Below are 26,484 nucleotides of genomic sequence, written 5' to 3'. Positions count from 1 at the left end.
TGGCACCTTTGTGCAGGGCACAGAATATGTGTGACCCTGGGGCTGGCATCTGTCGCCTCTAGTTGCATCTCCCAAGGAGAGTTCACCCTCTTGTGGTGCCTTTGGGCGGTATATGTGATGTGGGAGATGGGCCTCAGGGAGGAGCAGGAAGGCTGCCCGAGTGTCCTGTTGTGGCGGGTGACTTCCCCTCAAAGCTCCGTGGGGAACTGTCCCCAGACCGTTGATCTAATTGCTCCCATGCCTATGGTCCATATATTGCAAGCTCTTGAGCACTAGGCTATGCTTGGTTTAAAGCTGTAACTCTTTTTTTTTAAAAACTCATACTCCTTGTATTAGTTTGCTCGGGTTGCTATAACAAAGGACTACAAACAGTGACTAAGAGTGATAGAAACGTATTGTCTCATTGTCCTGGAGGCTGGGAGTCTGAGATCAGCATGTCAGCAGGGCTGAGTCCTTCTGAGGCTGTGGGGGAAGAGTGTGTTCCGTGCCTCTCCCCTCGAGTTTGCTGTTGATCTTTCGGATTCTTTGGCTCAGCCCCATCTCTGCCCTCATCATGTGTTGTTCTTCCTGTGTGCAGATCTGTGTCCAAATCTCCCCTTTTTATGAGAACAGATTGGATTAGGGGCCCACCCTATTCCAGTGTGACATCATCTTAGCTAATTATATCCATACTGACCCTATATATAGTCACATGCTGAGGTTCTGGGAACTTGTACATACGAATTTTGTGGGGACACAATTCAGCCCATCACACTCCTTCTCAGCAGTTTTGCTCATTTCAACCTGGTAACAGCAATCTCCCAGGTAGGAAGATCTCCAAGGTATGAAGAACAGGACAAATGTTTCAACAGAGTTCCACAAATAGTCGCTGTGGGAATAACCAGGACTGCCCGCATGAGAACAAGCCAAGCTCTTTATTCCGAGCTGGCTACAGGAAGGAGTCAGCCACCGTCACTTACACCTGGCAAGCCTCAAAGGCAGACGGAGTGGGGAGGCTTTGCAGTGGGAAAGGGCAGGGCTTCAGGGCTTCCGGGGTGCCCTGATGGGGGGTTGTTGGTGTAGGGCAGCTGGAGGTGGGCTAACTAGGAGGGGGACATCCTGTCTGGTTGATTAGGATGCATATTTGTCTTTCCCTGGTTGGAAAGTGAGGGCAAGAATTAATTTAACTGAAGCCCCCACCCCACCCCAGATCCTGCTGTTTGGGCCCATTCCTGCACAGGCTGGTGGCTTCCTGCCTGGTTGCTGCAGATAACAGTTTGCTGGGGACAGTGAGTTAGCTTTCTGACGTGGTTGCAGCAGGTTGTGGGTCAAAGTTCTATTTTTATGTATGGTCTGGCTCTTAATCCATTTGTAAATTCAGTCTCCCATCACAGAATTAACTTGTTCGGTAGAATTGCCAGTTACTCATTTCCACAAATGACTTAAATATGTACAATTATGAGCTTATGGAAATAGTAATTTAAATTCTTTCTGACCTTGAGACCCCAGGTTTTCCCAAGAGTGTCCTCCTTTGTCTTCACACCTCTACGGCTTCATTGGTTGTGTGCACAGGCCATGTTCCTGGGTCTCCTCCGACTCACTACTTCCTCAAACATCTACTGAGGTTGTGCTGCGTGCCCACGTCTTGGGTAGGCAGAAGGGACCAGAGGATAAAGACACAGTCCCAGCCTTCACAGAGACCAGTGAGAAAGACAAGCAGGTAGATGTTATAGTCCAGTGTGCTTGGCTGTCAAAGATAAACAGAGCTGGACACTAGGCAATGTGGTAAGGAAAGATTTTAATCAGTAATAATATAGTATTGCAATAGGGAAGAGTTTCCAGTGCGAACTGAACTTCGATTTGTACAGAGGCAACTGGGTGGTTTGCAGGGAAAATGTGGGAGTTGGGGGCAGGGCAAGCAGGGGCTCCGCAGAGTCAGGGAAGTGAGAAATTACAAAGAGCTTGTCAGCTTAAATGCTGGTCAGGCCAGCTGTGTCTGCTAGCTGCAGTCATCGAAGTTAGGAGTCTGTTTTCCCTGGATTGGGAGGCAGAGGCCCTCTCCTTAATGATGATTATATTTTAAAGGTCCTGAATTGCAGATAGACGGATGGATGGATGGATGACGTAGATATATACATATCAAAGGGATAGAGACAGGAGTCACAGTTGTAAGCCCATTTCAGTAAATGCTCTAAGAAAAGCTGGTCGGGGCCTTTTGTCAGGTGGTGTTTAGAACAAATAGTAAATTCTTTTGGCAGTCTTGGGTTTTCTCAGGCAGATAATTTAGGGGGTTAGGGTCATCCCAGGGGTGTGGCCTTGAGCTGCTAGAAGTTGTGCTAGTGTTTGTTTAAATCTATGGGGTGTAGGGAGAGTGAGTACACAGGATCTGTGTTGAGAGTCTGTGGTTCTTATAGGCCAAGTTTGGACCTAGTTTAGAGGAGCCTGGTTGGAGTGTGGTCAAGGAGAGTGTTGTCACATTGCTGCCCTGCAGGTGAGCACAGGCTGCTGAGGCAGGGGGTGTGTGTCCCCACCCAGGGAAGAGGAGACAGCTTGCCTTGGAGGGCCAACCCCAGCGCACCAAGTGAACCCAGTCAGAGCAGGGCAGGTCCAGGGCGACGGGGCCTCAGATGTGTACAATGAGAAGACCCTCTTTAAAACAAATGATACAAGGTTAGGAATATAAATTAGGTAGAGGACGGGTGGGAGAATATATGCAGATAAGGGGACCTAAAGGTTTAGTTTCTCTTGGTTCTCAGTATTTTTGTGGAAAAGAGGCCCAAGCCAGAATAAACTTATTTTTGATTAACCTTGCGTAGTATAACATTTCATTTTCAATAGAAAATCATATATCTGGCTTATTTGTCCTTAGGTATCATACATATAAAAGGAACAGATGAAAAAAGGATGATTTTAAAAGCCACATAATTGTACCCCCACCTGATAATCTATTTCTCCTTAGGACATTTTGATGCAACGTGCCCTGAACAGTATGGGCTCTGTGTATACAGTGTGTAATGGTGTGGAGGACAGCATCAATTGCTAAATGCAAAATTTTAAAATGAAAAGTACATCTACTGTTAGGTGGGTCCTGCTGCTTTATACCCAGAAGCTCTTCAAACCCTGAAGTTGATACTCAGTTTTCCCTTTCAGGTTTCCCTTTTTAATTTATTGACAAATCTTTGCTTTGATAGAATAAAGAGGTTCTGGTTGAGAATAGATGTGAGATACAGCATCTGGGAAGCATGAGCAGCAACTATTCTTTCCATTTGCAAAGAAAAGAGCAATTGTTTGGATTTGGTCTATCCTTCCTCTTGTGCAGATGAAACTAAAGCAATTCACAAAATGCCTGAATTTTGATTGGTGGCAGTGACTACACATAGTTTGCTTCAGTGTAGTCTAAGGCCTTAGGGACCTACACATCACCCCAGACTGGGGAGGATCTCAGACGCCAACTGGTGCTCTGACTTTCTGCTTTTTAAAGCAGCAAATGAAAACTTACCCTGAGGTCTGATAAATGAAAGAGATAAGAGCCAGGCTACTTTGCTTACAAGGAGGGATGGGCCTCATATCCATCCCCTTCCAGGCAGTACCTCAGGTAGCCCTTGGAGCTTCTCAGCTGAGGTGGCACCGCTGATTTGGCCTGGCTAACTTCTCCACTTAGAAAGTAGATGCTCAGCAAAGTAAGCTGGCTTGTCTCTGTTCATGTTGGCCAGAACAATCTTAATTTCCCTTCCTTCTTTTTCTTTTTTAAGCTACCACTTTTACAATTACATTTTATCACAGTTTTATTTCAAAAATGTTTGCAGCTGTTAAATCAAAGTGTGCTCCTTACCAAATATTTTTATCTGTAAGGAATTAAGCCATCGCATATCATGGAAACTCTCCTTGAATTTCTGAAGAGTTGGGACACGTGCTCACGTCCACATCGCCAGCATCGTGGGGCACTGTGCAGACAGACCCTTTGTCCCCTTGGTCGGTAACACTCAGGAATATATCCATCCTGTTTTACTGGCTGAGCGCCTGAGATCCTGAAGCTATCTGGCTCTTAGGAACTAGCAGAACGAGCAGGCCATCCTTCAGTTCCCATCATCAGGGAAATTTGCTTAGACTTCTGGGCAAAACAGTTGGGCAGCTCTGAGTCATTTGCCACTTCTAGAAAATGTTTCTTCTTATTTCAGAGGCTTCTTACTTTTCTTTTCTGTATTATGATTGCTTAGAGTTTATCCAACCTAATACACATTTCCCCAGAAAGGGCAGAAATTGTCTCATAAAGAGTTATTTTGTCCTTTCTTCCTTCTGATGGACTCACCCTCCTCTCTGACCCCACAGTGACGTGCACATCTTCACATGGTGTGACTCACCGATAGAGCAGGAGCCCAACCCACTGGCTTCTTTGGAGGCCTATTATTTCAACCATTTGTAGAAGAATGGATGATCTGAATGCTGAGTGGTGCCCGTTAAGTTTATCTAGGGCAGGGACTCATTTGTTCACCCATGCATGGACAAACTTATGAGGAGCTTTCTATGGCCAGGAGTGTGAGGAAGTATGAAGTGATCATGGAGGTCCATTCATGCTGGCTGCACCTCGGGGCAGAGCAGAGTGCCCTAAGAGCACCAGGTCCACCCAGGACCATCAGGCAGGCTGCAGGCAGAGCATGCACTTGAGCTGGACTTTGAGGAATGGCCTTCATTCTGGAGACGGAGTTGGAAGGCAGCCACCCCAGCAGAGGGAATGGCAGCAGAGAAGTGGAAGCCATCGGGATGAGGAGGGTCCACTCAGAGCCCTTACTCTGGGTGTGCCAGGAGACAGACCCGGGAGGCCTATGGGACTCGGTCAAAGAACCTGAAGCCAGGCTGGCATGTTTCTATCATTAGGTGTCAACTGAAGGCTGTCAGCTGGGGAGCGACCACTGCTCTGGCTGCTGCCCGGAGGACTGGTGAGCTCGGAAGGAAGACCCTGAAGGCAGTGAGAACGGAATGGAATATTCCTGAAGTAATGCAAGGATGATGCAGGGAAGGCCAGAACCTGAGTGTGGGCGGGGAGAACGGGACAGGGTAGTCCTGGAAGATACATTGAAGAATGAAAATGGCAAAGCAGTGGGCATGGCGGTGAGGACAGGGTGAGCCTCAGAGGCGAGTCTTACGTTTTGAAGTGCTGGTGATGCCCCTGACTGGAGTGAGGGGCAGAAGACAATGACCTGTTTTTGGTGAGAAGATTATGAGTTTAGTTTTGAGTGTGTTGGTGAAAAGACTAAGTCTCATGTTTCCTGTGCCCCTCCCTTGGGGCCCAGAAGAACTTCCCGTAGTGGCTCCCTTGAGAAAGGAGATTATTGGGGCTCAGACGGCCCAAGGCAGCACCCACCCTGTCTTATTTGGATCCCCCTTTCCTTCCTCCTTCCTTTTTAAAAGTAACTAAAGCTTAAAGGTGAAAATGACTTTGAAATGCCAGCAGCCACATTAGCAATACTCTTTTCCAGCTATTAGCCACAGTTTGGTGGCAACGACATGCCTGGGGCCACAGTTCGAAGTCTCATGCTGCTAAATCCTTGGGCTCATCTGGAGAGAGCTTCATCAGTTTATCCACGCAGAGCAGGATGAGGGTGAGAAACCACAGACTCCAGCCAACGGCGGCCGCGATCCAGCCGTATTCATCCACTCCCGCGTGGCAACATCGGGCTGCTTGCGGGCAGAAGTCAACATCTGGTGGGGAAGGGAGAGCAGGGATGACAGGGTGCATCACACCAGCCCCCCAGTTCTTTCTTTAATACTGAAAGAAATTAGTATTTCTTTAATACTTATAATAGCAAAAACAACGAGAATATGATAGCTAACGTTTACTCAAGCATGCGTGTACTATGCTAAATGGTCTACACATGCCGCCTTATTTCTCCCTCAAAAAGTGACAGGTACGGTTGTTATTCCCATTTTACAGGAAGAAGGTAAACCTGTAACTTGCTGAAGGTCGCTACATGGCAGAACTAGAACTCAAACCAAGGCTGTAGGAGTCTAAAGCTATGTTCTTAATCTCTATGTTTTATTGCCTCTCACTGTCCTTTGTAAGTGCCTGGAAGTAAACGCATTTGGTCATTTAATGAAGGCAGGAAAAAGGGAGCCCGACATTGAATAAAGGAGAACTTTCTGTTCATTAGACATGCATAACAATGGTTGCTTTGTGAGTATTGGCCTCCTTGTGCTTGGAAATATTCAAGCCAACGGATGGACCGAAATGTGCAAAGGGAACCAGAGCAAAGCTCCTGCACTGGGCAGAAGTTGGACTACTTGATTTTTTTATGGTCTTTTCATTTCCAAACTTCTATCAGCATGTGAACCTGGGCCATATCGGGCTGCTGTCCTGGGGAGGGGTCATTAAAGCCACCTTTACCAAGGACTGTGAGCCTAGACTGGGGCAAGGCTTTTTGGATGTGCTCTGCAAGTAATTCTGGGGCCGGGAGCAAACCACACCAGTGCACAGGAAGGCCACGCAGGTTTTCAGCCCGCTGACACCTGACACCAGAAGGCAAGGAGGCTGAAGTTTCCCTCCCTGATCCAGGGCCAGCTCTGGGGCAAGGGCAGTTGCCAGGAGGAGCTTACTGGGGCACTGCTCCAGGGTCCCATGGTCTTGGTGGTGGGCGGCCAAGGATGAGCTTTCGCTGCTGTTTGCTTCTGGAAGAAAAGATAGAAGATGGTCTCAGGCAGTAGGAAAAGCCAATCCCAGGCGTGGGGTTTTAAGTCTTCTTTTGGGAATCAGCGGCGAGTATTAGGAAAGTATTTCGGGAGGTCTAGTCTAGGTACACTGAGACTTCATGCAACAAAGCTAACCCTCTGTTAACTGAACTGTCTCCCCAAATTCATTTGCTGAAGTTCTAACTCACAGTGATGCTGGGAAGATAGGGCCTTTAAGAGGCAATTAAGGTTAAATGGAATCTCGTGGGTGGGTCCTAATCCAGGATCAGCGGTGTGCTTGTGAGAAGAGGAACAGACACCAGGTATACGCATGCAGAGAGAAAAGACCATGAGGGGTCACAGGGAAGGTGGCCCTGTGCAAGCCAAGGAGAGAGGCCCTTGGAGCAAACTTGCTTGGGGACCCCTTGGGCCTGGGGACACCCAGAGCCTGCAGAGCTCTGAGGAAAGAAATCTCTGTTGTTTAAGCCACCCAGTCTATGATAGTTTGTTACCGCAGCAAACTAATACACTCCTTTTTTCCTGTCTCCCTGTTCTCATCAGTCATGTTTTACCTTCACATCTCATTGCTCTTCAGTGACGGAGGGCCTGTGGCAATCAGCTTGCCAAACACTCTACTTTAGCTGCTTTCTATGCAGATAGCTACATCTAGAAAATAGTTTTTTCTAGTATATAGTAAAACAATCACTTAAAAATCTCAAGTGCCTCTTCATAACTACCTTCAATTCCCTTCAAAAACTTGAACAAATAAACAATGAAATCTGACCTTGGGTTTTTAAAAAAATCTCTGTTGGGGTTATGATGGCACTCCTCAGGCAGTGGGTTATCAGAAAAATTAAACACTGTATCAGCACGTCCAGAGGTTGCTAGAATATTCAGCACTTAGATTTCTCCCTTGATTCATCAGCAAGGAGCATGATGAAAAGAACTTTAGCAAGAATTCTCAAAGTTGTATCAGAGTTTGGAGTGTAAGGTGGGGTTACAGAGATGAACATACCCCAGGGAAGAAAAGCCATTTCCCGTGCTCTCATAACTGAGGCTGAGAAGATAGATTATCTAGGTCCACACTGTCCAATATGGTAGGTACTTGTGCCTCTTTAAATTAATTTAAATACAAACTTCAACTTCTTGGTCATATTAGCCACATTTCAAGTGCTCAAACATCCCATGTGGCTGATGGCTCTCTAGTGGAAGCACAGCCCAGATACGAACATTTCCATCATTAAAAAAAGTTCTACTAGACAGTGTTGATCTAGGTGATCAAGACCAAGAGACCAATTTTGAAGAATCATTCTGGAAGTTATATTGTTGTTCTGCTTCTTTGGGAATGCAAGAAAAAAAGAAGTTTGGAAACTCTCAAGACTCCACCAGCTCTAGGTCAGCCTGTCCTTGAAAGGAGCTTGTCGCACAGCAGGACAAGTTAGGAAGAAACTTCTTGCTTAGCCAAAGCCATGAAATTGCTGCTTAGACTAATTTTATGCCACCCATTCCTCAGGCCATCCCAATGTCCTGCCTAAAGTACAGTAATTACCTCGATGCAGTCTGATTGTTACTGTAAATTATTTACAAGTAAATGGCTTGGAGCTTGGTCTTTATTTGTTTTGGAGAAACTGATTCCTCAACATTTAATTTCCCTTATGACCCAAATAACTTTCTTGGCCCTGATTTTCATCTCCCCTACACCCTAGAGTGGCAGTGGTCCCCGTCCAGAGCAGGTGAGTGGAAAAAACCTAGTTAATCAGATGCTAGTGTTAGGTTAAACCATATGAAATTGCCATTTCTAGAGGTCAAAAGATTGTTCAATATCAGAAATCTTTTATGGTTCAGATGGAACAGCCTAGTTAGGAATTCTTAAGAATTTAAACCTCACCCTCCTCCCTCATAAGCAGCGCCAGCCAGGGACCAGTCCCACTTGGGGACACTTCCAAAGTAAAGGCTTCTAGGAAGTCCCAACAACCCATGCAGTTGGATTTGTCAAGCTTTTTGAGGCCCTGTCCTAAGCAAGGCACAATGAGGGTAACAGAAACAGAGCACTCTTATACTGGAAAAAGAAACGAAGATGCTAACATTCATCGAGTGTTTACCATGTACTAGTTTATTAAAAATTCTTTAAATGCAGTGATCTCATTTCATCTACAATGACCCTATGTAAGCCCTATGATTATCCCCACATTATAAATGGGGAAGCTGGGGCACAGAGAGGTCATTTGCTCAAGGTCACACAGCTAGTATGTTGCGGAAGCCGGAGTGGAGTTGTGGCTCAGTGGCTTGAAAGGCCTCTGTCTGAACCTCCAACGGAGATATGAGGATGAGGGAGATACAGACTGGAGGAGGGCCACGAGGATGGGTCTTGAGAGGGGGAGAATCTGTCAGGGAGCAGGACAGAGGGTGTTCGGAGGGGCGCAGAGGAGCAAGAGGAGAGCCAAGGGCAAAGCCAGGAGCAAGAGAGTACAGCTGAGGTCTCTCTGTGGGAGGTGTGGAGCCCAGCCGGGGAGGGGACGGGGCTGTGCTCAGTCCCTCCAGCCTGTGGGAGAAAATGAGGCATTAACCTGACACCGCCGTGCAAGGAGGTGGGTGGGAGCGTGGTAGGCAGGTTCCACAAAGGTTCTGTGATAGCTGATGAGGCAGAACAGAGTCACAGGAGGGGCAGAGGACCTTTGGAGAGGTGTGGGGACAGGGCTGGGCTAGGGAGCAGAGGGAGGGCTGCAAACTGCAGCAGCCATGAGAAACAGCAACCAGAAGATGTCATTTCAGGCCAGTTTGGGCCCCTGATGTGAAGGACTGTTAGTACATTGCTTTTTCCTCTTTCTTTGGGGCAAAGGCCAGTAGAGGTGGCTGCTGCTGTCCTAGCGGAAGAGTTGGGTATTTGAACTTGGTCTCAGGTAAACTTAAGACACCCGCACCCCACCCCCCTACCCCCTCCTGCCTAATCCTTCAGATGAGAAAGGACTATTCTCTCTCCATTGTGCAGGACCAGCCCTAGCCAAGGAAGCCTCCTCCTCCTTCCCTCCTTCCCTCCCTCTCTCCCCACCCTCTCTCTTCCCAGCGTGGCCACGAATAAAGCTCACAGCTTTACCTGCCAAGCAAGCCAAGCGGAAGGAGGCAAAGATCAGGCTGAGGACCAGGGCAGCCCGGGGTGCAGAGGCTCGGTGTTTCGTGCTGCAGAGGGAGGCGTCTGTCTGCACCATCCCCGCAGAGGTGTGCTGGGCGTTCTGTGCCATGTGTCCTGCGTGGCCGCGTCCTGCAGGGGCTTGAAAGCAATGCTGTCAGAGGTGAATTTCTGCTCTTGTGTTTGGGGGAAGAGAGGAGGTGGAGCAAAGGAGACTTGGCTGTCACGCCTCACTCTCACCTCTCTAGAAGGGAAGCCCAGCTCTGTTGGCTGGCGAGAGGAAGGGAGGGGTGATTTATCCAGTTCTTCCTTGAACTCACATTTGTCGCCGCTGAGGAAAAAGAGAACAGGATCGGAGATTCGTGCCCTGCTGGTTCCCTGAAGATAGGTTTGTGGACACTTCCATCTGCGGTGTTGCCCTGGATTCCCTATTCCATTTAGTCCAATATTTACTGAACACCTACTGTGTTCATTGCACTTTGCTGAAGTCTGGGACTGCCTGCTTTCAAAGTGCTTTAATTACAAACACAGATCATTAAAACACAGAAGTATTTTAGGATTGACTAGGGAAGGTCAAAGTACTTTGGTTCTTAGCAGCAGGAGGCCACTTCTGCCAATGGGATGCTTCATGAAGAAGATGGCATTTGAGCTTCAAAGATGGCATATCCACTTTGAAGGATGGATAGATCTTTTTATAGGCATAGAGGGCATTGTCGGGAGAAGGGACAGATGAGCAAAGGCCCAGAGGTAGGAGGTGCTCAGAAGTTCTTCACTGTGACTGCAGCACAGAGAAGCGGGGTGACTCAAGGAGGGTGGGGTTGGGGTGGGGGTGAATGGAGAGTGATGAGGCTGTGCATATGGTGCACCAGGCTGGGGAGTTTGAAACAATCAGGAAGCTAAAGGGAGATTTTGTGAAGATTTTGAACTAAGTAGGAACTTGAATGGAGCTCTGCTATCAGTCTAAAACATTTCTTGACTACCTACCTTGTATATGAAAGACATCAGCCTGGGCATTTGAGACTCAGAAATGACTAAGACATGATCCCTACTCACAGTCCAGCAGGAAGACCAAGAAGTAAAGAAATAATTGTGATGCAATATTGCACGACTCAGATATGGGTGTCATCCTCAGTTAGGGGAACACAAAAGAGCAAGTGGTTAAATCTGCCTGAGAAGTAAAGGGGAATGATTCACAGAGAAAGTGACATTTGAGCTGGGTATTGAAGTTTGCATCTGCAGATGGAAGTTGATGGGTCTTTCAAATAAGAGGGGTAGTGCACATAAACGTGAGATAATTGTGTGCATGTAGGCCTGCCATGTATGGATATGTGCACTGTGTTCCTGCACAATGATGTGTCTGGTTAAGAGGGTGAGAGATAAAGTCTAGCTTATTCAAAGTGATGTGGAAGGATATAGAAACTATGTATAAACCCAGGATAGGTTGCCTTATTATAATACCTCAGCCTAGAGGAACCACTCGTTTCTATTTTGCCCAAAGGTACAAATTAATGATGGCCTTTACATTCTTGGGTTTGGGGATTGTGGGTAGAAGTGATTTAGAAAGGTTAATCTTCAGGTGATAATACAAGTCTAGTTTAGATCTACTGCTTGGTTGAACATTCAGCAATCTCCAAGTAGCTACTGTGTGCCAGGCCCATGGTGTGGGATTGGAGTCTGAGGTGGGTAAGGCAACACAGTTCCTGTCCTCAAGGAGCTCAGGGTCCAGTGAGGGGGACAGACAAACAGATACTGACAGCACAATGAAATAAGTGTGGTAAGGATGTTTCTACAAAGAATAGGAAAGTCATGGAGGGGGGTTGGGGACTAGGAGATTCAGAGAACATTCCACAGTGGAGATGCATTTGGCCTGAGCCCTGAAAGATGTGTAGTTCATCAGGCAAAGAAGGGAACAGTATATAGGGATCTCTGAGGATTGGCATGTGTCCCTCGTTTGGGGAGTAATTACTGTTTTGGGAGCATGGGGTGGGGTCTCTGAGTGTCTGGTTTGACTAAGAACTGATTGTAAGTGGTCCTGAATGCCAGACAAAGGAAACTGGCCTCTCTGTCACCACTGAGGCACCCTATAAGGAACTCATAAGTGTGGACACTTTTGTATTTTGGAAACATGGAGGATATGTTTATAGAGGGGCCTGGATTCAGGAAGATCATCTAAGAAGCAATTGCAGAAATTCCAGACAGAGGTCAAAAGAGCCCTGAAAGAAGAAGTTGGGGCTGAGAACAGAGAAGAGAACAGGATCCAGATGCGTTTAGGAGGCCAAAGCAACCGAAGGGAGTCCAGGAAAGGGCGTCCAGGATGAGGGCAGGTTTCTGGTGGGGGTGAGCAGGTGGCCAGGAGGCCAGGAGGCCAGCCTCCGGTGGAATTCCAGGCCTGCCTCTTCTTGGCTGAGTAAATTACACATCTAAGCCTCAGGTCCTTTATCTGAAAAGTATTAGGACAGTAGTAGCGTCCATCTCAAAAGCTGTTATGATGGCTTAATGAAGTAATTCATGTGAAGTACTTCACCCAGCACTAGCCCATGGGAAGTACTCAGTAAATGCTAACTATCATTTTAATAGAAAGTTCATCAAAAAATAGACTCTATGGGAGAAAAGCAGTTTTAGGGCAAAATAATACTATTTATTGATTTATTTGTATCCTGTCGGTGCAGAAGTGGTTTAAGGTTGTTACATACAATTAATTAAGCTAGGAAAAATAAGTTTAAAAGAAATGAGAAGAAATGAGGCAAAGAGGAAGTTGGATGAGTGAGTTTAGAGCACAAAACAGCATGTGTGTTTTCTAAGCTTTCTGTGTGAAGAGGGTGACGTGATTACCTACATGATTCATAGGCTCACAAGACCAAGACAGCAGAAGCACAACTGCCCTGGATACTAAAACCGGAGAAAAATTCTCCCCTCGGGCCTTCCCGGAGATGACATTGCTTAAGACGATGAACACTGTTCTTGACATTTTTCTCACAGTAAACCCTGCAGTAAGCTTTGTAGTGTAGGACTGATTTACCCAATGGGCACTAGTGATCGCAGCAGTGCATAGGGTCAACAATATTTTCAAGGGTCTTGAAAATGCTTGAGATCTGAAAAAAATGTTCTTGCAGCCAAAATAAGAACAGCAACAAACTGTGCAATCAAAAAGAAAAAAATTCGATTTCAACAGTAAAGTTATACAATGCGTTTCATACAGTTAAACAGAAACAATATAGGATGTTGGTGCATTTTAATATGTTTGATTGGAGCAGATTGAGTCCTTTCAAAATGATGGCAGCCTGGGGCATAGATAGATTTGAACCTGCCCTGCCTGGAGTTGGGTTGGTGGTTTGAATAGCATCCACTCAGGCAAGCTCACAGCGTCATATCAAATCATATGTGAAAGCAGTTCTGGATGCCGTGCATATGGAGGGCGAAGACAACTATCTGTCCCCTCTCCTTCTTAGCACATTGTTACTTGATTTGGGACTGTTTTCGATTAGGTGTTATAAATCAACTAAAAGTCAAAATATTCTCTTAACAGATGAAGGGGTTTTATTGTCTTTAAAGGAGTATAGACTTGAGTGGCCTCTGGTAACTCATTCATTCTCTAAGGCGGGGCTATATGGCACGTATTTTATGAATGTCGTCATTATTAGCTGCTTATTTATTTATTTTTCTGCAAAAAACCCAATTTATTATCCCAGGAGAGGGCCCTCCCTGGGGCTCATATCCCAATAAGTAAATGTCTCTCAGTAAATAAAAGTGGTCTGTAAGTAACGCCCCCTAGCTGAGGGTGAAGGTTCTGGCTTTTTTTGGAGAAGGGGTAGGAGGCAGCTAGGACAGGAAGCCTCCAACCGCAGCTGGTTCCTGATTCCCTGGGGGGTTCAGCCCCAGCGAGGCACCAAAGGGACAGGGAGTGTTACCTGCTCTTTAACAAATATGAGTTATTATGTAACTAATAACTCCATGAAGCTGGTTACCTCATGTGGTGACTCTGATGCCTTTTACACTAGGTTTACTTTGGAGAGTGTACCAGGAAGTTGCATTGCTCAAAGCGAGACATTCTGTGGGAACATTCTCAAGATTTCCTTTTTTTTTTTTTAGTGGTTGAGATAGGTGTTTGGTTACACATACTTAAAAAAGTCCATACTAAATTGTCAGTGGCCAGGCCTCATGGTGGTAGGCAGGGTGGGGTTGGCTGAGAGGGTGAGGTTCCAGGGACCTCACTGTCTCCAATTTTATGTTTTCCTTGATAAGCTTTCATTTGAAAAAAGAGGAGAGGGGGCTCAGCTCACTGATTCCTGCACTGCCAGGTTGACAACCAGCATTCTGTGGCTTGGGGTGGCCACCTGTGGAAAGGATACTGTATGCTGAGGAAGCCTCCCTTGTGAGTCCATTAGGCCCCTCTACTGCCTCTTCATCTCTGGGAAAAGACCCCTGGCCTTTGAACTTGGGGCTTTCATTTCCAGTTCATCTCCTCTGAGGAGGATCATGGCGCTAACCACTACTGCGCCTGCTATTCCCTAACTTGTAAGCAGAGATGGGACCCATTGGCTTTTCCTGCATGTGGCATTGTTTTCACAAAACAATCTCTAGTTGATCATGGGACTAAAACATCCAGATCTTCACCTGAGCATGTCTTAGTTTGTGGAGGAGCTTAATTTCACTCACTGCTGTTACGGGGCTGTCATATGGAAAGAATGAGTGTCCTTTTAAGGAAAATGAAGATCTGCACAGAGTTCAACTCTGAGATTATGCCATAGAGTTGATAAAAGTAACAAAGTGAACAAGGACTGGAGCAGTTTCTGAGCAGTTCCCAGGGTGGGTCACTCAGCCTGCTCTTCATTCACAATTACCCGGGGGGCAGTGGGACCAGGGCCCAAGCAGAGGTGGGGTCAACAGAAAGGAATGGACTTCCTCTTGGCTAAGGCCATCTTCCACCTGGGCCCTGGATCTCATTCCCTCCCATTTTCTCACATTGAACTGTGATCTATGAACACACTTTGATGATTTCTATTTTTTGCTCTTCATTAAGGACCATCATACTGCCATGTTTTATAAATGTTTGGCAGTGCTTGAAAAGAATGTGTTTTGCAGTTGTAAGGTTCAGTGTTCTATGTAAATTCATTGGATTAAGAGTGCTAATTGCATGGTTCCGATCATCTATATACATATATATTTTTTAATTTGGTCTTCTTATTCTGTTGAACAATGAGACATGATTGTGGATTATAATATCCCATTTTATCTCTAGTAATGCTTTTGCCATAAAGTGTACTTTGATAATACTGTAACTATGTAGCCTTTTCTTTGCTTAGTTTTTACATGCTATACATTTTTCCATCATTTCTTTCAACGTTCCTAAATCCTTACTATGTTTTAGATGTGAACTTTATAAAAACATACTGTAGAATTAAAAAAAAAACAGTGACAATCTTTTAAAAAAATTTGGCCACTTAATCTGTTTACATGGGAAGTATTTATTTACTGACTTGGTTTTGGTTTGAATCTCCATCTTACCAAGTGCTCTACAGTTTTCCCATCTGTCTTATTTCCTTTATTCTTTTTTCTCACTACTTTTGGATTGAGTTTTTTGTTATTCCAGTTTTCAGAGACTACAGCATGCAGTGTTGCCTTATCTAAGTCTAATAATAATTAGACACTTTCAGTGTCTTCATAATGTGAAGACTTCTAACTTTAACTCTACTTATCCACTCCTGATTTTATACCATTAAAGTCATGTATTTTAACTATAAATAGTTAGAACAAATATATAGCTATATATAGGTATAATATTTTAACTCAACAAGCCGTTACTGCTGTTTTATACGGTGAATATTTATTTAAATTTATCCACATATTAACCAATTTATTGTTCTAATTCCTTTCTGCATGTATGGTCTTCCATCTGGAATCATTTTCATTCTCCTTGAAGAATATCTCTTAGTATTGCCTCAGTGGAGTGATTAATACTCTCAGGTTTTGTTTGTCTGGATATGTTTTTATTCTTCCTTCATTCTTGAAGGCTGTTTTCATTGACTATAGAATTCTGGTTGACAGATATTGCTTTTTAGCACTTTGAAGATATCATTCTGTTTTGATTTCCATTGTTCCTGTTGAGAACTGTTCATCTGTATTCCCTTGTTGGTAATTTGTCTTTTTTTTTTCTTTGATTTTTAGCAGTTTTATTCTGCTGTATTCAAGTATGTATTTCTTTTTATTTGTCTTGCTCAGGTTTGTAGACAATTGAATATGGAGTTTGATGTCTCATCGGTTTTGAAAAGTTCTCAGCTATCAAATACTACTTATGTCTCATTATTTTGTTCCCATCTGGTACTCTTAATTGCATGTGGTTTAGACTTCCAATTGTATTGTCTAATTCTCTTACCCTCTTCTTTATTCTCCATCCTTTTGTTTTCCTTTTTCTTTATTCTTGATATTTTCTTCTGTCCTATTTTTTTTATTCAATCTTCGATCATCTGTGTCTAATCCACTTTTAGAGCTACCCATTGGATGGTCAGTTATAGTTTGAGAATTTCACTTTGTACTACTTTAAGCAGCTTTCTATTATTCAGTTTTGTTTTTTGTCATCATCAACAGAGTGAACATAGTTTTTAAAAAATCCATGTTTGATAACTTTAATACTTACCCACTCCCATTGGTCTCTTATTAAACACAAAATGAATCTGACCCATTCATTCATGTTACTGTGTTTCCTTGTGTACTTGGTTATTTTTCATTGTGTGCAAACTTGTAAACTGCACACAGTTGCTTGTAGAAGTAACTTGAGATTTTGGATGACCTGGGATGAAATGTGATTTTTTTGTTTTGTTTCGGTTGCTTTGATCAGGTGCTTGGGAGCAACCGCGATCTCCATCATGTCAGGCTAGTCTCAGAAATTAAGATTTGTGGCTAAGTTGTAGAGTTTGTAATGGAGACTCTGGAAGGATCCGTTTATTTTGGTCACTTTTCCTTCTATGGTGCAGCTCTTTGGAAATGTTCTTCTTCAATGAAGTAATAGAGATGAGCACAAAAAAGTGTGAATCCAATATTCTCCATCTCACCATTACAATATGTGTAAAAATGGAAGCTTAGGAGCAGTTTATAATAGAATAAAACATAGCAATTAAAGTAATGTTTTAGAATAACAGTTAAGTATTAGAAAAACTTGCTATATAATACAGAGCCAAAGAAGCAGGATATGAAACTATGTATTTGGTAGTTAGTAGTAGGATTCTAGTTTTGTAAAATAGATGCATATACAATGAAAAAGTTTGGGAAGCCTCCTATCAATATGTTAGCAATGGTCATATCTAGACTTATACTTTGGGGTGATTTTTATTTTCTTCTTTATACACTTTTTAATGTTTCTCAAATTCTGTACAATGAATGTGTATTACTCTTATAATTAGGAAATAAAACTAAGTTAATAGATTTAAAAAAAATAATATTTCACAGGCAAGCAGTACAGTCACAGCAGAGCAGTTAGACTACATTTTACAGTATCTGTCTGGTGGCTTGGGGAAGTTTTTCAATGTCAAGGAATCTTCATTTCCATTTAAAAAATCTTAATTAAGTTTCAATTTGCATATGGTACAGGGAACTGCCAGAGACTGTACAGACACACCCAAGACTGTTCAAGACATAAAGAAGGCTAGAAATAAGATGTAGCAAAAAACAAAGAATTTCAGTGTTGGAAAGGGACCTAGAGGCCTTCTGGCCCAATCCTTAATGTAGTAAAAATGCTCTTCTACAAAGAGATGTTGAAGAGTTTGGTATAGATGCGCTTGACCTCTCCTGCCTCTCAAGGTTGTTACTTGGACTTCTGCTAAAACGCCTCAAGTGACAGGTTTCAACTAGTGGGATAGTTGTGTTAGGAAAGTTAGTGAGTTACTAACATCAAACAAGTAAGGGCATTTTAAGGTAAGTTAATAAATAATTAGAGGGGAGGTCCTGTTCAGTTCATGACTCTCCAATTGGCATTTCTTTCCCTTCAATTCCCTGTCTTACCATTTGTGCAAAATATTTCTGTTGGCATAGCCATGCTTGTGGTCAGATTCATTTTGTGTTTAATAAACAGAGATGTGTGTTCTCAAAGAGCAATTTTAAGCTAAGGTTTTTGGGAAATAAGCTGCATGTTTGTGATAAACACTCAGCCAATTTTTCTTACCCAGTTTTGTCCACATGAAACTGAAAAGGACCAGAAATCCAAGTCAGAGATTGTTAGACCCCCTTCCGAACATCTAACTTTTTCTCTCCTCCCATGTCCTTCTGGCCTCTCTTGTAATTTTCCTTCTAGTTGTCTCTCTCTCTCTCTCTCTCTCTCTCTCTCTCTCTCCGTTCCTCATGTCTCGTGTCCAGGCTGCCCTTAGACCCCTGGGCTTCAACACAACCAACCCTGGGTCAGAAGTCCTGGATTCTGGTTTTCACATTGTCACTGCTTTTGTGTGACATTGAGGGACGTCATGTAACCTTGGTGATGAGGCTACCGAAGAGATAGGGCGCGGGCTCTCTGGGAGCAGGACACGCCGGAAATTGTAGGGCAATGCTGCCTTTAATCCTTTGTGGGCAGATCTTTATCTGGGGTCCCCAGGATTCTCCAGAGGGGATAAATTATCTCCAGAAGACGTTTTGCTTCATAGAGAGTCTAACATAAGGGGTGTTAGGTCCCCTGGGAAATCAGCTGTAAAGCTGCTGGAAGAGACCCCTGTGAGTCAGGAGCCCTGTGTTCTGCTCCCAGCCCCGCCACCAATTAGCTGCATGACCTTAGGAAAAGTCCCTTCCCCTACCTGCAGTTATTTGCTCATCTCTAAAGGGAATTGGATTCGATGATCTCTAATATTTTTTTCTGTGGTACAATTCTATGACTTGTGCTCAGGACAGTTTAAAGTGGAGAAAGAAGAGAAAGAAACTAGTAAAGTCCTTTTTAAAAATTATTTCTGCTGAATCATGCTGGAAAGAACCTCACTAGTGGAGTTTAGAGTAAATATTACAGAAAAAGCAAATAACTGCGGAGCTATTCCTAGTGAAACACTTAGAGATCTGATAGGTAAAATCCATGTGTCAAACCTGGAGGCACTTTCTTCTCCAGAAGATGAAATGTCATTTCCCTAAATCTCACTTCCAGTCAGTTTGTGACTTGGCAAATGAAGACATGAAGAAAGGGAGGTACAGTAGCTCTGCTCTGGAGAGAAGAGAACAGACAAGACCAGGATGTGTTCAGGTGGGGGAAATGGAAGCTGGGGCTCTGCGGAGGAGAGCCTTCTCCTAAGTGCTGAGGGGAAGGAGGTGGGATGAGGCAGGGGGAGAGGAGAAGGTGGGTGTCAACCACCTGGAGGGCTCCTTCTCTCCAGGCACGATCTAGAGGACAGAAAGCTATAGAACAACTTGAGGGCCAAACTGCCGTTGGATGGCACCACTGCGCGCTGCCAGCCATCACCAGAGGAGATCATGGCCAGCAGGGAGTTGGGACGTACGTGGCAGGAGTGACTCTGGGTCCAGCACACATAAAACTGTTACCTCAGGATGCTGATAACATGAACTCTGATATTACTGTCAGCAAATTGCATTTAATTGTGTGTGTGTGTGTGTGTGTGTGTGTGTGTGTGTGTTGGAGGAAGTTGAATCTCATTCTCTTTTTAGCAGCTTCAAATCATTCTTTCTGTCTCTAGCACTTTCTATTAGTGCATATTATAAAGGACTGTGGGTGGTGGGGTCAGTGTTTGGCCAGTGCTGGAGAAGTGCTGGGTAAGTGAATGACTAAAATCAGTTATTTGAATGAAGGTGATCTGGCTGGAATTCAGTTCAGAAAAATTAAACACTGATTTTAGAAAATGAGGTTGTTACTTTTGCACCTTCATTATGTTTTTGGATTAGATTTCCTGCAAGCATTGTAGCTTGCTCTCCACTTATCCCTTTTATTTTTAGACGATGATGCTCTCCTGTAAATTGATCCCATACACCTGAACATGTGGTTGTGCGCATTATCTTCCTAATCCCACGTATAGGGTTATGAGAACAAAGGAGGCCCTTTGTTTAAAGGAATGTCCACTTTCCTTTAAAGTATTGAGTTGAGAATTTTGAGAGTATATAAAAAAAGTATTTAATGATGAAAAGGAGAATTGCTTGCTTTTGCCACAAATAAGGAAATACTATCTGGTTTTGGGTAAGTCCCTTAGCCTACTATGCCTCCCCTGGAATAAATGGTTAGGAGGAAATGCTGTCTCTTTCCCATCTGTCACTGGAAACCCTCTTGAGGGTCAGAGCTGCACTTATTTCTTCCCTCCCCTCTCCTCTCCTTCCTTCATGGTTCAGATTCACAGTCAAAACTTAGGAAGATTACTTTGGCTTTAGACTAACTGGACTGTGGCTGCTAACACTTGTAACTGTTCCAACTGCCCATGAATCAGCAATGCTATGAAATGTTGCATATGAAATATTGAGTTCAGCCAGGAAACTTCCAGAGAAATTTAAAAGATAATATTTGTATGATTCAAAGTGATCATCTCAAATGCACATAATGGATTAAGGAAAAGTAGAAGTTGCAGTTTTCTAGATGTGCTGTGCCACTGAAGCTTACAGAATTTTAAGGGATTATCAACTCTCTCTTCCCTTGAAAAAAATAAAGAAAACTTCCATAATGCTTCATTTTCTCCTCAGCTCCTGCCGGCTTCCTCTCTCCCTTTTATAGCGTCATATTTTGAAAGATTTATCTGTGTCTGACTTCCCAGTTCCCTGTCCTTCTTCCCTACTTCTGCTCTGCCTCCTTCATGCCACTGAAGAGGTCCATCAGGGGCACCAGAGACGCCCAGATGCTTCTCCATTCTCCTGAATGGCCATTCTGTGTATGATGGTCTTGAGACACTTTCTTCTCTTGAATCTTATTCTTCCGACTATCCTCTTCTCTCTGTTCCTTGTCCATTTCCTCTGTCATGCTCCTGCCTCACTATGGACTGAATTGTGTCCCCCCAAAATTTGTATGTTAGAATCCTAACCCCAGTACCTCAGAATATGAACTTATTTGGAAATAGGGTCTTTGCAGAGATAATTAGTTAAGATGGGATCATACTCATACTGGAGTAGTCTGGGGCCACAGTACAATATGATTGGTGTCCTTCTGAAAAGGTGAGAATTGCACATAGACACACATCTGAGAACGGGAACTGATACAGGCCAAGGAACCCCAAAGATTGCCAGCAAACCACCAGAAGCTAGGAAGAGACATGAACAGATTATTTCTCCCAGCCCTTAGAAGGAGTCAACCCTGCCGACATCTTAATCTTAGACTTCCAGCCTCCAAAACTGTTGGGTGAAAAATTATTTTGTTTCTGGTATGTTGTTAAGGCAGCCCTAGCAAGCTAGTAAACCCCCCATTCTCTCCCCAGGCCAATGGTGTTAGAACGTTTTGGTCTAGGGGCCCCTTAAGACTCTTAAAAATTATTGAGAACCCTGAAGAGCTCTGGCTTATGTGGCAGTATCTACTGATATTTGCCACACTAGAAATCAAAACTGAGAAATTTAAAAATACTTATATATTAGCTCATTAAAAATAATGTTAACTTATTATATGTTGATATAAGTACATATTTTTGTGAAAATAACTTTTCCAAAGCAAACAACAAATTAATGAGAAGAGTTGCATCATTCTATTATGCAAATCTCTTTAATGCCTGACTTAATAGAAGACAGCTGAATGTCATTTGCATTTCTATTTTTGCATTTAATCTGTGGCTATATGTTATTTTTGGTGAAGTATATGGAGAAAACTGGCCTTACGTAGATATGTAGTTAAAAAAAAGGAGAAAATGCTTTTTTAGGCATTTCAGATAGTTGTGGATATTTTTCTTTGATACTACACTAAAACTGAACAAGTAGTAATTTTGGAAAGCTTATTTGCAGCATGGAATCTGAAACCAAATCAGTGACCTTTCATCAAATTCCATTTGGTTAGCCATGCTCTTTTGATGGATCACTTGCCCAAACATGATTTTTATAACATCAGAAATTGGTCTCTTTGGAAAATATTGGTTCATTGAGTTGCACAGATCTTCCAAATGTCACATTTCATTATACAAAACATCTTTAAGAATCACATTTATAAATAACCCCATAGAAATATCCTCATCAGAAAAGGTTTTAGTATTGGGAAGCTGTCAAGTTCACAATGGCAGATAAAATTCTTCCAAAATGTTAATTGTTGCTTGAAAGAAGAGTTTTGTCATTGGCAATAAACATCGTCCGTTGTTTTCCTTTGAAGTGACAGGATTACTTGGATCGTTTTTTGAGAAACTGCCTGCCAAATGCCAAAGTCTGAATAGTTAGTCCAGTTAGTCAGCTGTTCTTCCAAGTAAAATTGGTGTATGAAAATAGCAGCTAATCCAGCTTGCAACTCAGTTGCTTTTCCTACTTCATTATCCTGTAAAAGTGCTTTATGTGTACTTCCGTTTTGTCACATGGGATATTAGAAATTTAAAAGCCTTTTCTTCTTTTCCTGGACCACTGTCCTAGTTTCATGCCTGATCTGCCTGTGCTCCTCTTGCCTCTCCTCTGATCCACTCTGTTATTAGAAATGCTAGAGTTTTCAAATACTCCCATCCCCAGGCTTCACACCTGTCAAGGGTTCCTGATTGCTCTTGGGATAAGGACACATCTTCAATATGGTTTACAAGGTCCGGAGTGTCTGCATCCTGCCCACTTCCCTAGTGCAGCCCCACCACCCTCCCTCACTCGCTGCCCTGTTGATGCTACCGCCTTCTGTCCCAAGAGAGCCTTCCCTGGGCCTGGGCAGGGTTGGGTTATGCAGCTCGGAGGGCTGTGTTCCCCCCTTCAGCATGCCAATTCTGGATGTTACCCATGTGTCCCTGCGGTTATTTGATAATCTGATTACTGAGACTAGAGTGTCTCTGCTCCGGAGCCGCACTACCTGGGTCCAAGCGCCTGCTTTACCGCCTACTTGCTGAGTGACTTTGGACAGGTCTCTTCTCTCTGCCTCCATTTCCTAATCTGTAAAATAGACAGACAACAATGAGGATGCTAATAGGACCTGTTTCTTGGGATTTTGTCTTAAATTAGGCCATAGTAAGTGTCTGTTTATTAACCATTGATACTAGGATTTTTACGTTTGACTCCCTTGCTGGACTTCCCTTGAGCAGGAACTGTTTTGCCCATGTTGTACCCAACTCACCTAGTGTCTTGCCTGGCACATCATAGTTGCTCAGTAAGTATTTTTGAGAATATTTTCTTTAATTATCATTGAAAATATGGTTTAAATTAAATGTTTAATTTTCTTCAAGTGAATAAATGGACACAAATGATAGAAATGACATAGTAGAAAGGGCTTATAAAAAAATACTGAGGTCTCTTGCTCTACTCCATCCACATTTTTGTTCCCTAAGGACTATGTTTGACTTTTGTAAACTTTTCTTCTTGTGGTTACCTTTGAAACCTTCAAATAATATGGTCACATGGCTATTCTTGATTGATTTGTGTTAGGCATGATCTATTGACTTGTGTACTTTAAATTTTGGTCTCTCCCACCTCCTCTAAAACACGAGCTCCCTCAGAACAGGGGCTCTGCTGTGTTTCCTGCTGTGTCTGCAGAGCCCCAAACAGAGCCGGACACATTGTAGGTGCCCCATAAGTAGCCACTGAATGAGTAAGTGGCTGCACCAGGACATGCTTCCCGAAGTGTCTGTAGATGCTCAGCTGTGTTTGGTGTCTGAGAGGCTCTCCATGATAATGGTAATGCTCAATGGGAATGAAATTGGCACTATTTCTATCCTTCCCACAACGATTATCATCTGTCTATTCTCTCTTCTGATCAGTTTCCAGATCCTTTTTATTACTTACCCAGTCATGAATATAGTGGTGCCCACTCAAGCTGACATTTTTTATTTTTGCCACATTGTATCACTAAGAACTTATATTTTCCCTCAAGTGAGTCTCTTCTATTGTTGTCTCAGTGGTCCATAATCTCTAACCTGCAATCCAGAAATCCATAATGCTCTGCAAACAAAGCTTTTAAGGACCTGGCAGCACAATATAACCTGATTTAACACAAGCCATGTAGAGTTTTTGTTGATTCTCCATAGTGGGAATGTGTATATGTAAGTAAGAAGGATTACCATGCTTTGATTACAGGTTGCTGCCCCAGGGCCCAAGGAGTATTACATAATATGTAGTACATACCTGGCTTACTCTTCTAAAATAGGAAACAGTCTGAAATCTGAAAGCCATCTGGCCTCAGGGGTTTCAGGCCTGTAATACAAGAGCTTTATGTGTTATTTACAGAAATGTCAGAAAACAAAGAACAAGACAAAGCCCATAAGTAATAGCCCAGATTCTATCCACCGTGATAACTTCAGCATAGCTCCTTCCACATCTCTCTGTGCAGATTACACAGGTAGAAAAACAAATTCAGTGATGCTATATATACTGTTTCACAAAATACTTTTTCATTGACAATGTTCCAAGAACATATTTTCTTGTCTACAGAAAGCTTTTGGTGCTATTGTAATAGCTGTACTGCATTCTGTCAAGCTAGATTTCTCTCTTGTCCATTACTGGTCCTTTCTTCATGCAGCTTTCAGAACCTTTTCTTTCTTTCTTTTTCCTTTAGTTTTCAAACTTGTTTTTAATGGGGAAAGCCTCTGGTCAACCAAATGTTATGAAGCAAAGCCATAGATGAAGGTGTCGCTCAGAATGAAGAAAGGCATCTTGATCCTTCCTCTTCTTTTCCCCCAAGTGGTCCCTGAAGAGTGCTCTGCAAAAGTTCTAGGGTTCTGTGCACCAGTTTGGAGACCACTGATCTGGCTCAGTGCTGTCATTTTGCAATGAAGGAACTGAATCTGGTGGTGGGGAATTATCATTCCAGGGCTGCTCAAGTCTCTTGGGCTAACTTGATCTAGAACACGCATCTCCAGAGATTTTTTTTCTCTGTGCCCTCTCCACTGTTTAATGTCACCCAAGCACAAGGTATTTTTGCTTCTATGGAAATCTTTAAAAATATCTTTTATTCTGAAATGATTATAGATTTCCCAGGAAGCTGCACAGAGGGAGGTCTCATGTACCCATCATGAAACCCACTGGTTTCATCTCATGTAACTATAGTATAGTATCAAAACCAGAAACTGACAATGATATAAAATGTGTATATCGTTCTATGTCATTTTATCGCAGTATAGATTCATATAACCAGCACCACAATCAAGATAAAAAATGATTCCATCACCACAAAAATTTCACTCATGTTAACTCTTCATAGACCCACGCACTCATGCATGCACGTACATCACTATCCCAAATCCCTAGTAACCACTCCTCTGTTCTCTGTCTATGTAATTTTTGTCATTTAGAGAATGTTATATAAATGGAATCATACAGTATGTGACCTTTTCAGATATCCATCCTAGTTGTCATGTTTATTGATAGTTTATTGTTTTTAGTGCTGATTGTATTCTAATGTATGGACGTACCATAAGTAGGAAATTTTGGTTGTTTACGGTTTTGGGTTGAAGTACAGATTTTTTTGGTGAACATAAATTTCCTTTTCTCTGGCATAAATAGCATGAGTATGATTGCCAGGCCATAAGGAAAATGCACATGTAGTCTTTTAAGAAACTGGTAAACTATTTTCCAGAGTGGCTGTACCATTTTACATTCCCACCAGCAACATGTGACAGATCCAGTTTCTCCACATTTTTTCCAGCATTTGGAATTGTCACTGCCTATTATTTTAGCTGTATATATATTGATATATTTATTTAGAGGTATATATTGATGGCTTTAATTGGCATTTCCCTAATGGCTAGTGATTGGAACATCTTTTTGTGTGTCTATTTGCCATCTGCATCCTTGAGGTGAAATGTCTCTTCACATCTTCAGCCCATTCTCTAACTGGATTGTTTGATTTTTTACCGCTGAAGTTTGAAAACTCTGTGAATGCTAGAGGTGAGTCCTTTCTCGGGCATGTGGCTTGCCCATATTTTCTTTCAGTCTTCAGCTTTGGCTTGTCTTTTCATCCTTTTTACAAGGTCATTTGCATAGCAAACTTTTTAAGTCACCTTCTGGCTTTATGGAATGTACCTTAGGTGTCCTGTCTAAGAACTTGTCACCAAGCCCTGGGTTCTGGCAATGTTTTGCTATGTTTCTTTTTAAAGTTCTATAATTTTACATTTTAAATTGATCTATAATCCCTTTTGAGTTGATTTTTGTTGAGGATGTGAGGTTTAGGACTTGATTCAGTTTTTGGCCTCTGGATGTCAGATGGTTCTAGGACCATTTGTTGAAAAAAGATTATCCTTCCTCCACTGAATTGCTTTCTCACCTTTGTAAAAAATCAGTTGACCTGACTTGGGTTTGTCTAGTTCTGAGTTCTCTATTTCCTTACATTCACCTATGCATCTATCTTTCCACCAATGCCACAGTCTTGATTCCTGTAGCTGTACAGTAAGTCTTGAAATCTGGGACTGGTTTCCCTCTCTCTGCTGATAGCACCCTGGCCGGGAGGAACAAAAGGCTCCTGCCTCCAGCAGCACCTGCGCACGCCAGTGAGGGGGTGGCCTCATTGCCAACACTGAAAGTTCCCATTAGATCTCTTCTGACATCATCCAGTGGGATCTGACAAGGGTGTTTGGTACCGCAGGGTGGGGTTGGGAGTCCAGGGTCCCCACGTGGCCTTCTCTGACACCGCACGGGGGCTGTCACTTTGATGCAGCAGGCTGACGGTCAAC

At 43.2% G+C, this 26,484-nt stretch overlaps 2 protein-coding genes across 2 annotated transcripts in view; one reads left to right on the top strand and one right to left on the bottom strand.

Moving 5' to 3' along the window:
• Nucleotides 1-1,760: 1,760 nt before the first annotated feature.
• Nucleotides 1,761-9,881, bottom strand: TMEM213 (transmembrane protein 213). The gene is made up of 3 exons (XM_036905508.2): nt 9,737-9,881; nt 6,571-6,642; nt 1,761-5,679 (listed from the first exon to the last, which is right to left on the bottom strand). The coding sequence occupies exons 1-3, from the start codon at nt 9,879-9,881 to the stop codon at nt 5,510-5,512; spliced, it is 387 nt and encodes a 128-aa protein (XP_036761403.1). The 3' UTR covers nt 1,761-5,509.
• Nucleotides 9,808-26,484, top strand: part of ATP6V0A4 (ATPase H+ transporting V0 subunit a4) — a 78,374-nt gene continuing 61,697 nt past the window's right edge. The window contains exon 1 of the mRNA XM_036905506.2: nt 9,808-9,932. The gene's annotated coding sequence lies outside the window, so the exon portion shown is untranslated. The remainder of the gene's footprint in view (nt 9,933-26,484) is intronic.

This window comes from Manis pentadactyla, chromosome 7 (assembly GCF_030020395.1).
Source record: "Manis pentadactyla isolate mManPen7 chromosome 7, mManPen7.hap1, whole genome shotgun sequence".
Lineage (NCBI taxonomy): Eukaryota > Metazoa > Chordata > Mammalia > Pholidota > Manidae > Manis > Manis pentadactyla.
The sequence above is the reverse complement of the archived record's forward strand: the minus strand, read 5'-3'. Positions and strand labels throughout refer to the sequence as shown.

Bases quoted from the DNA above. Each gene is read 5' to 3' on its own strand.
- TMEM213 (XM_036905508.2), bottom strand. From the start codon at position 9,881: ATGGCACAGAACGCCCAGCACACCTCTGCGGGGATGGTGCAGACAGAC. The intron at 6,643-9,736 runs GTAAAGCTGTGA...CTTTTCTTCCAG, and splicing joins CCGCTTGGCTTGCTTGGCAG to AAGCAAACAGCAGCGAAAGC. The intron at 5,680-6,570 runs GTAAGCTCCTCC...CTTCCCCACCAG, and splicing joins GACCCTGGAGCAGTGCCCCA to ATGTTGACTTCTGCCCGCAA.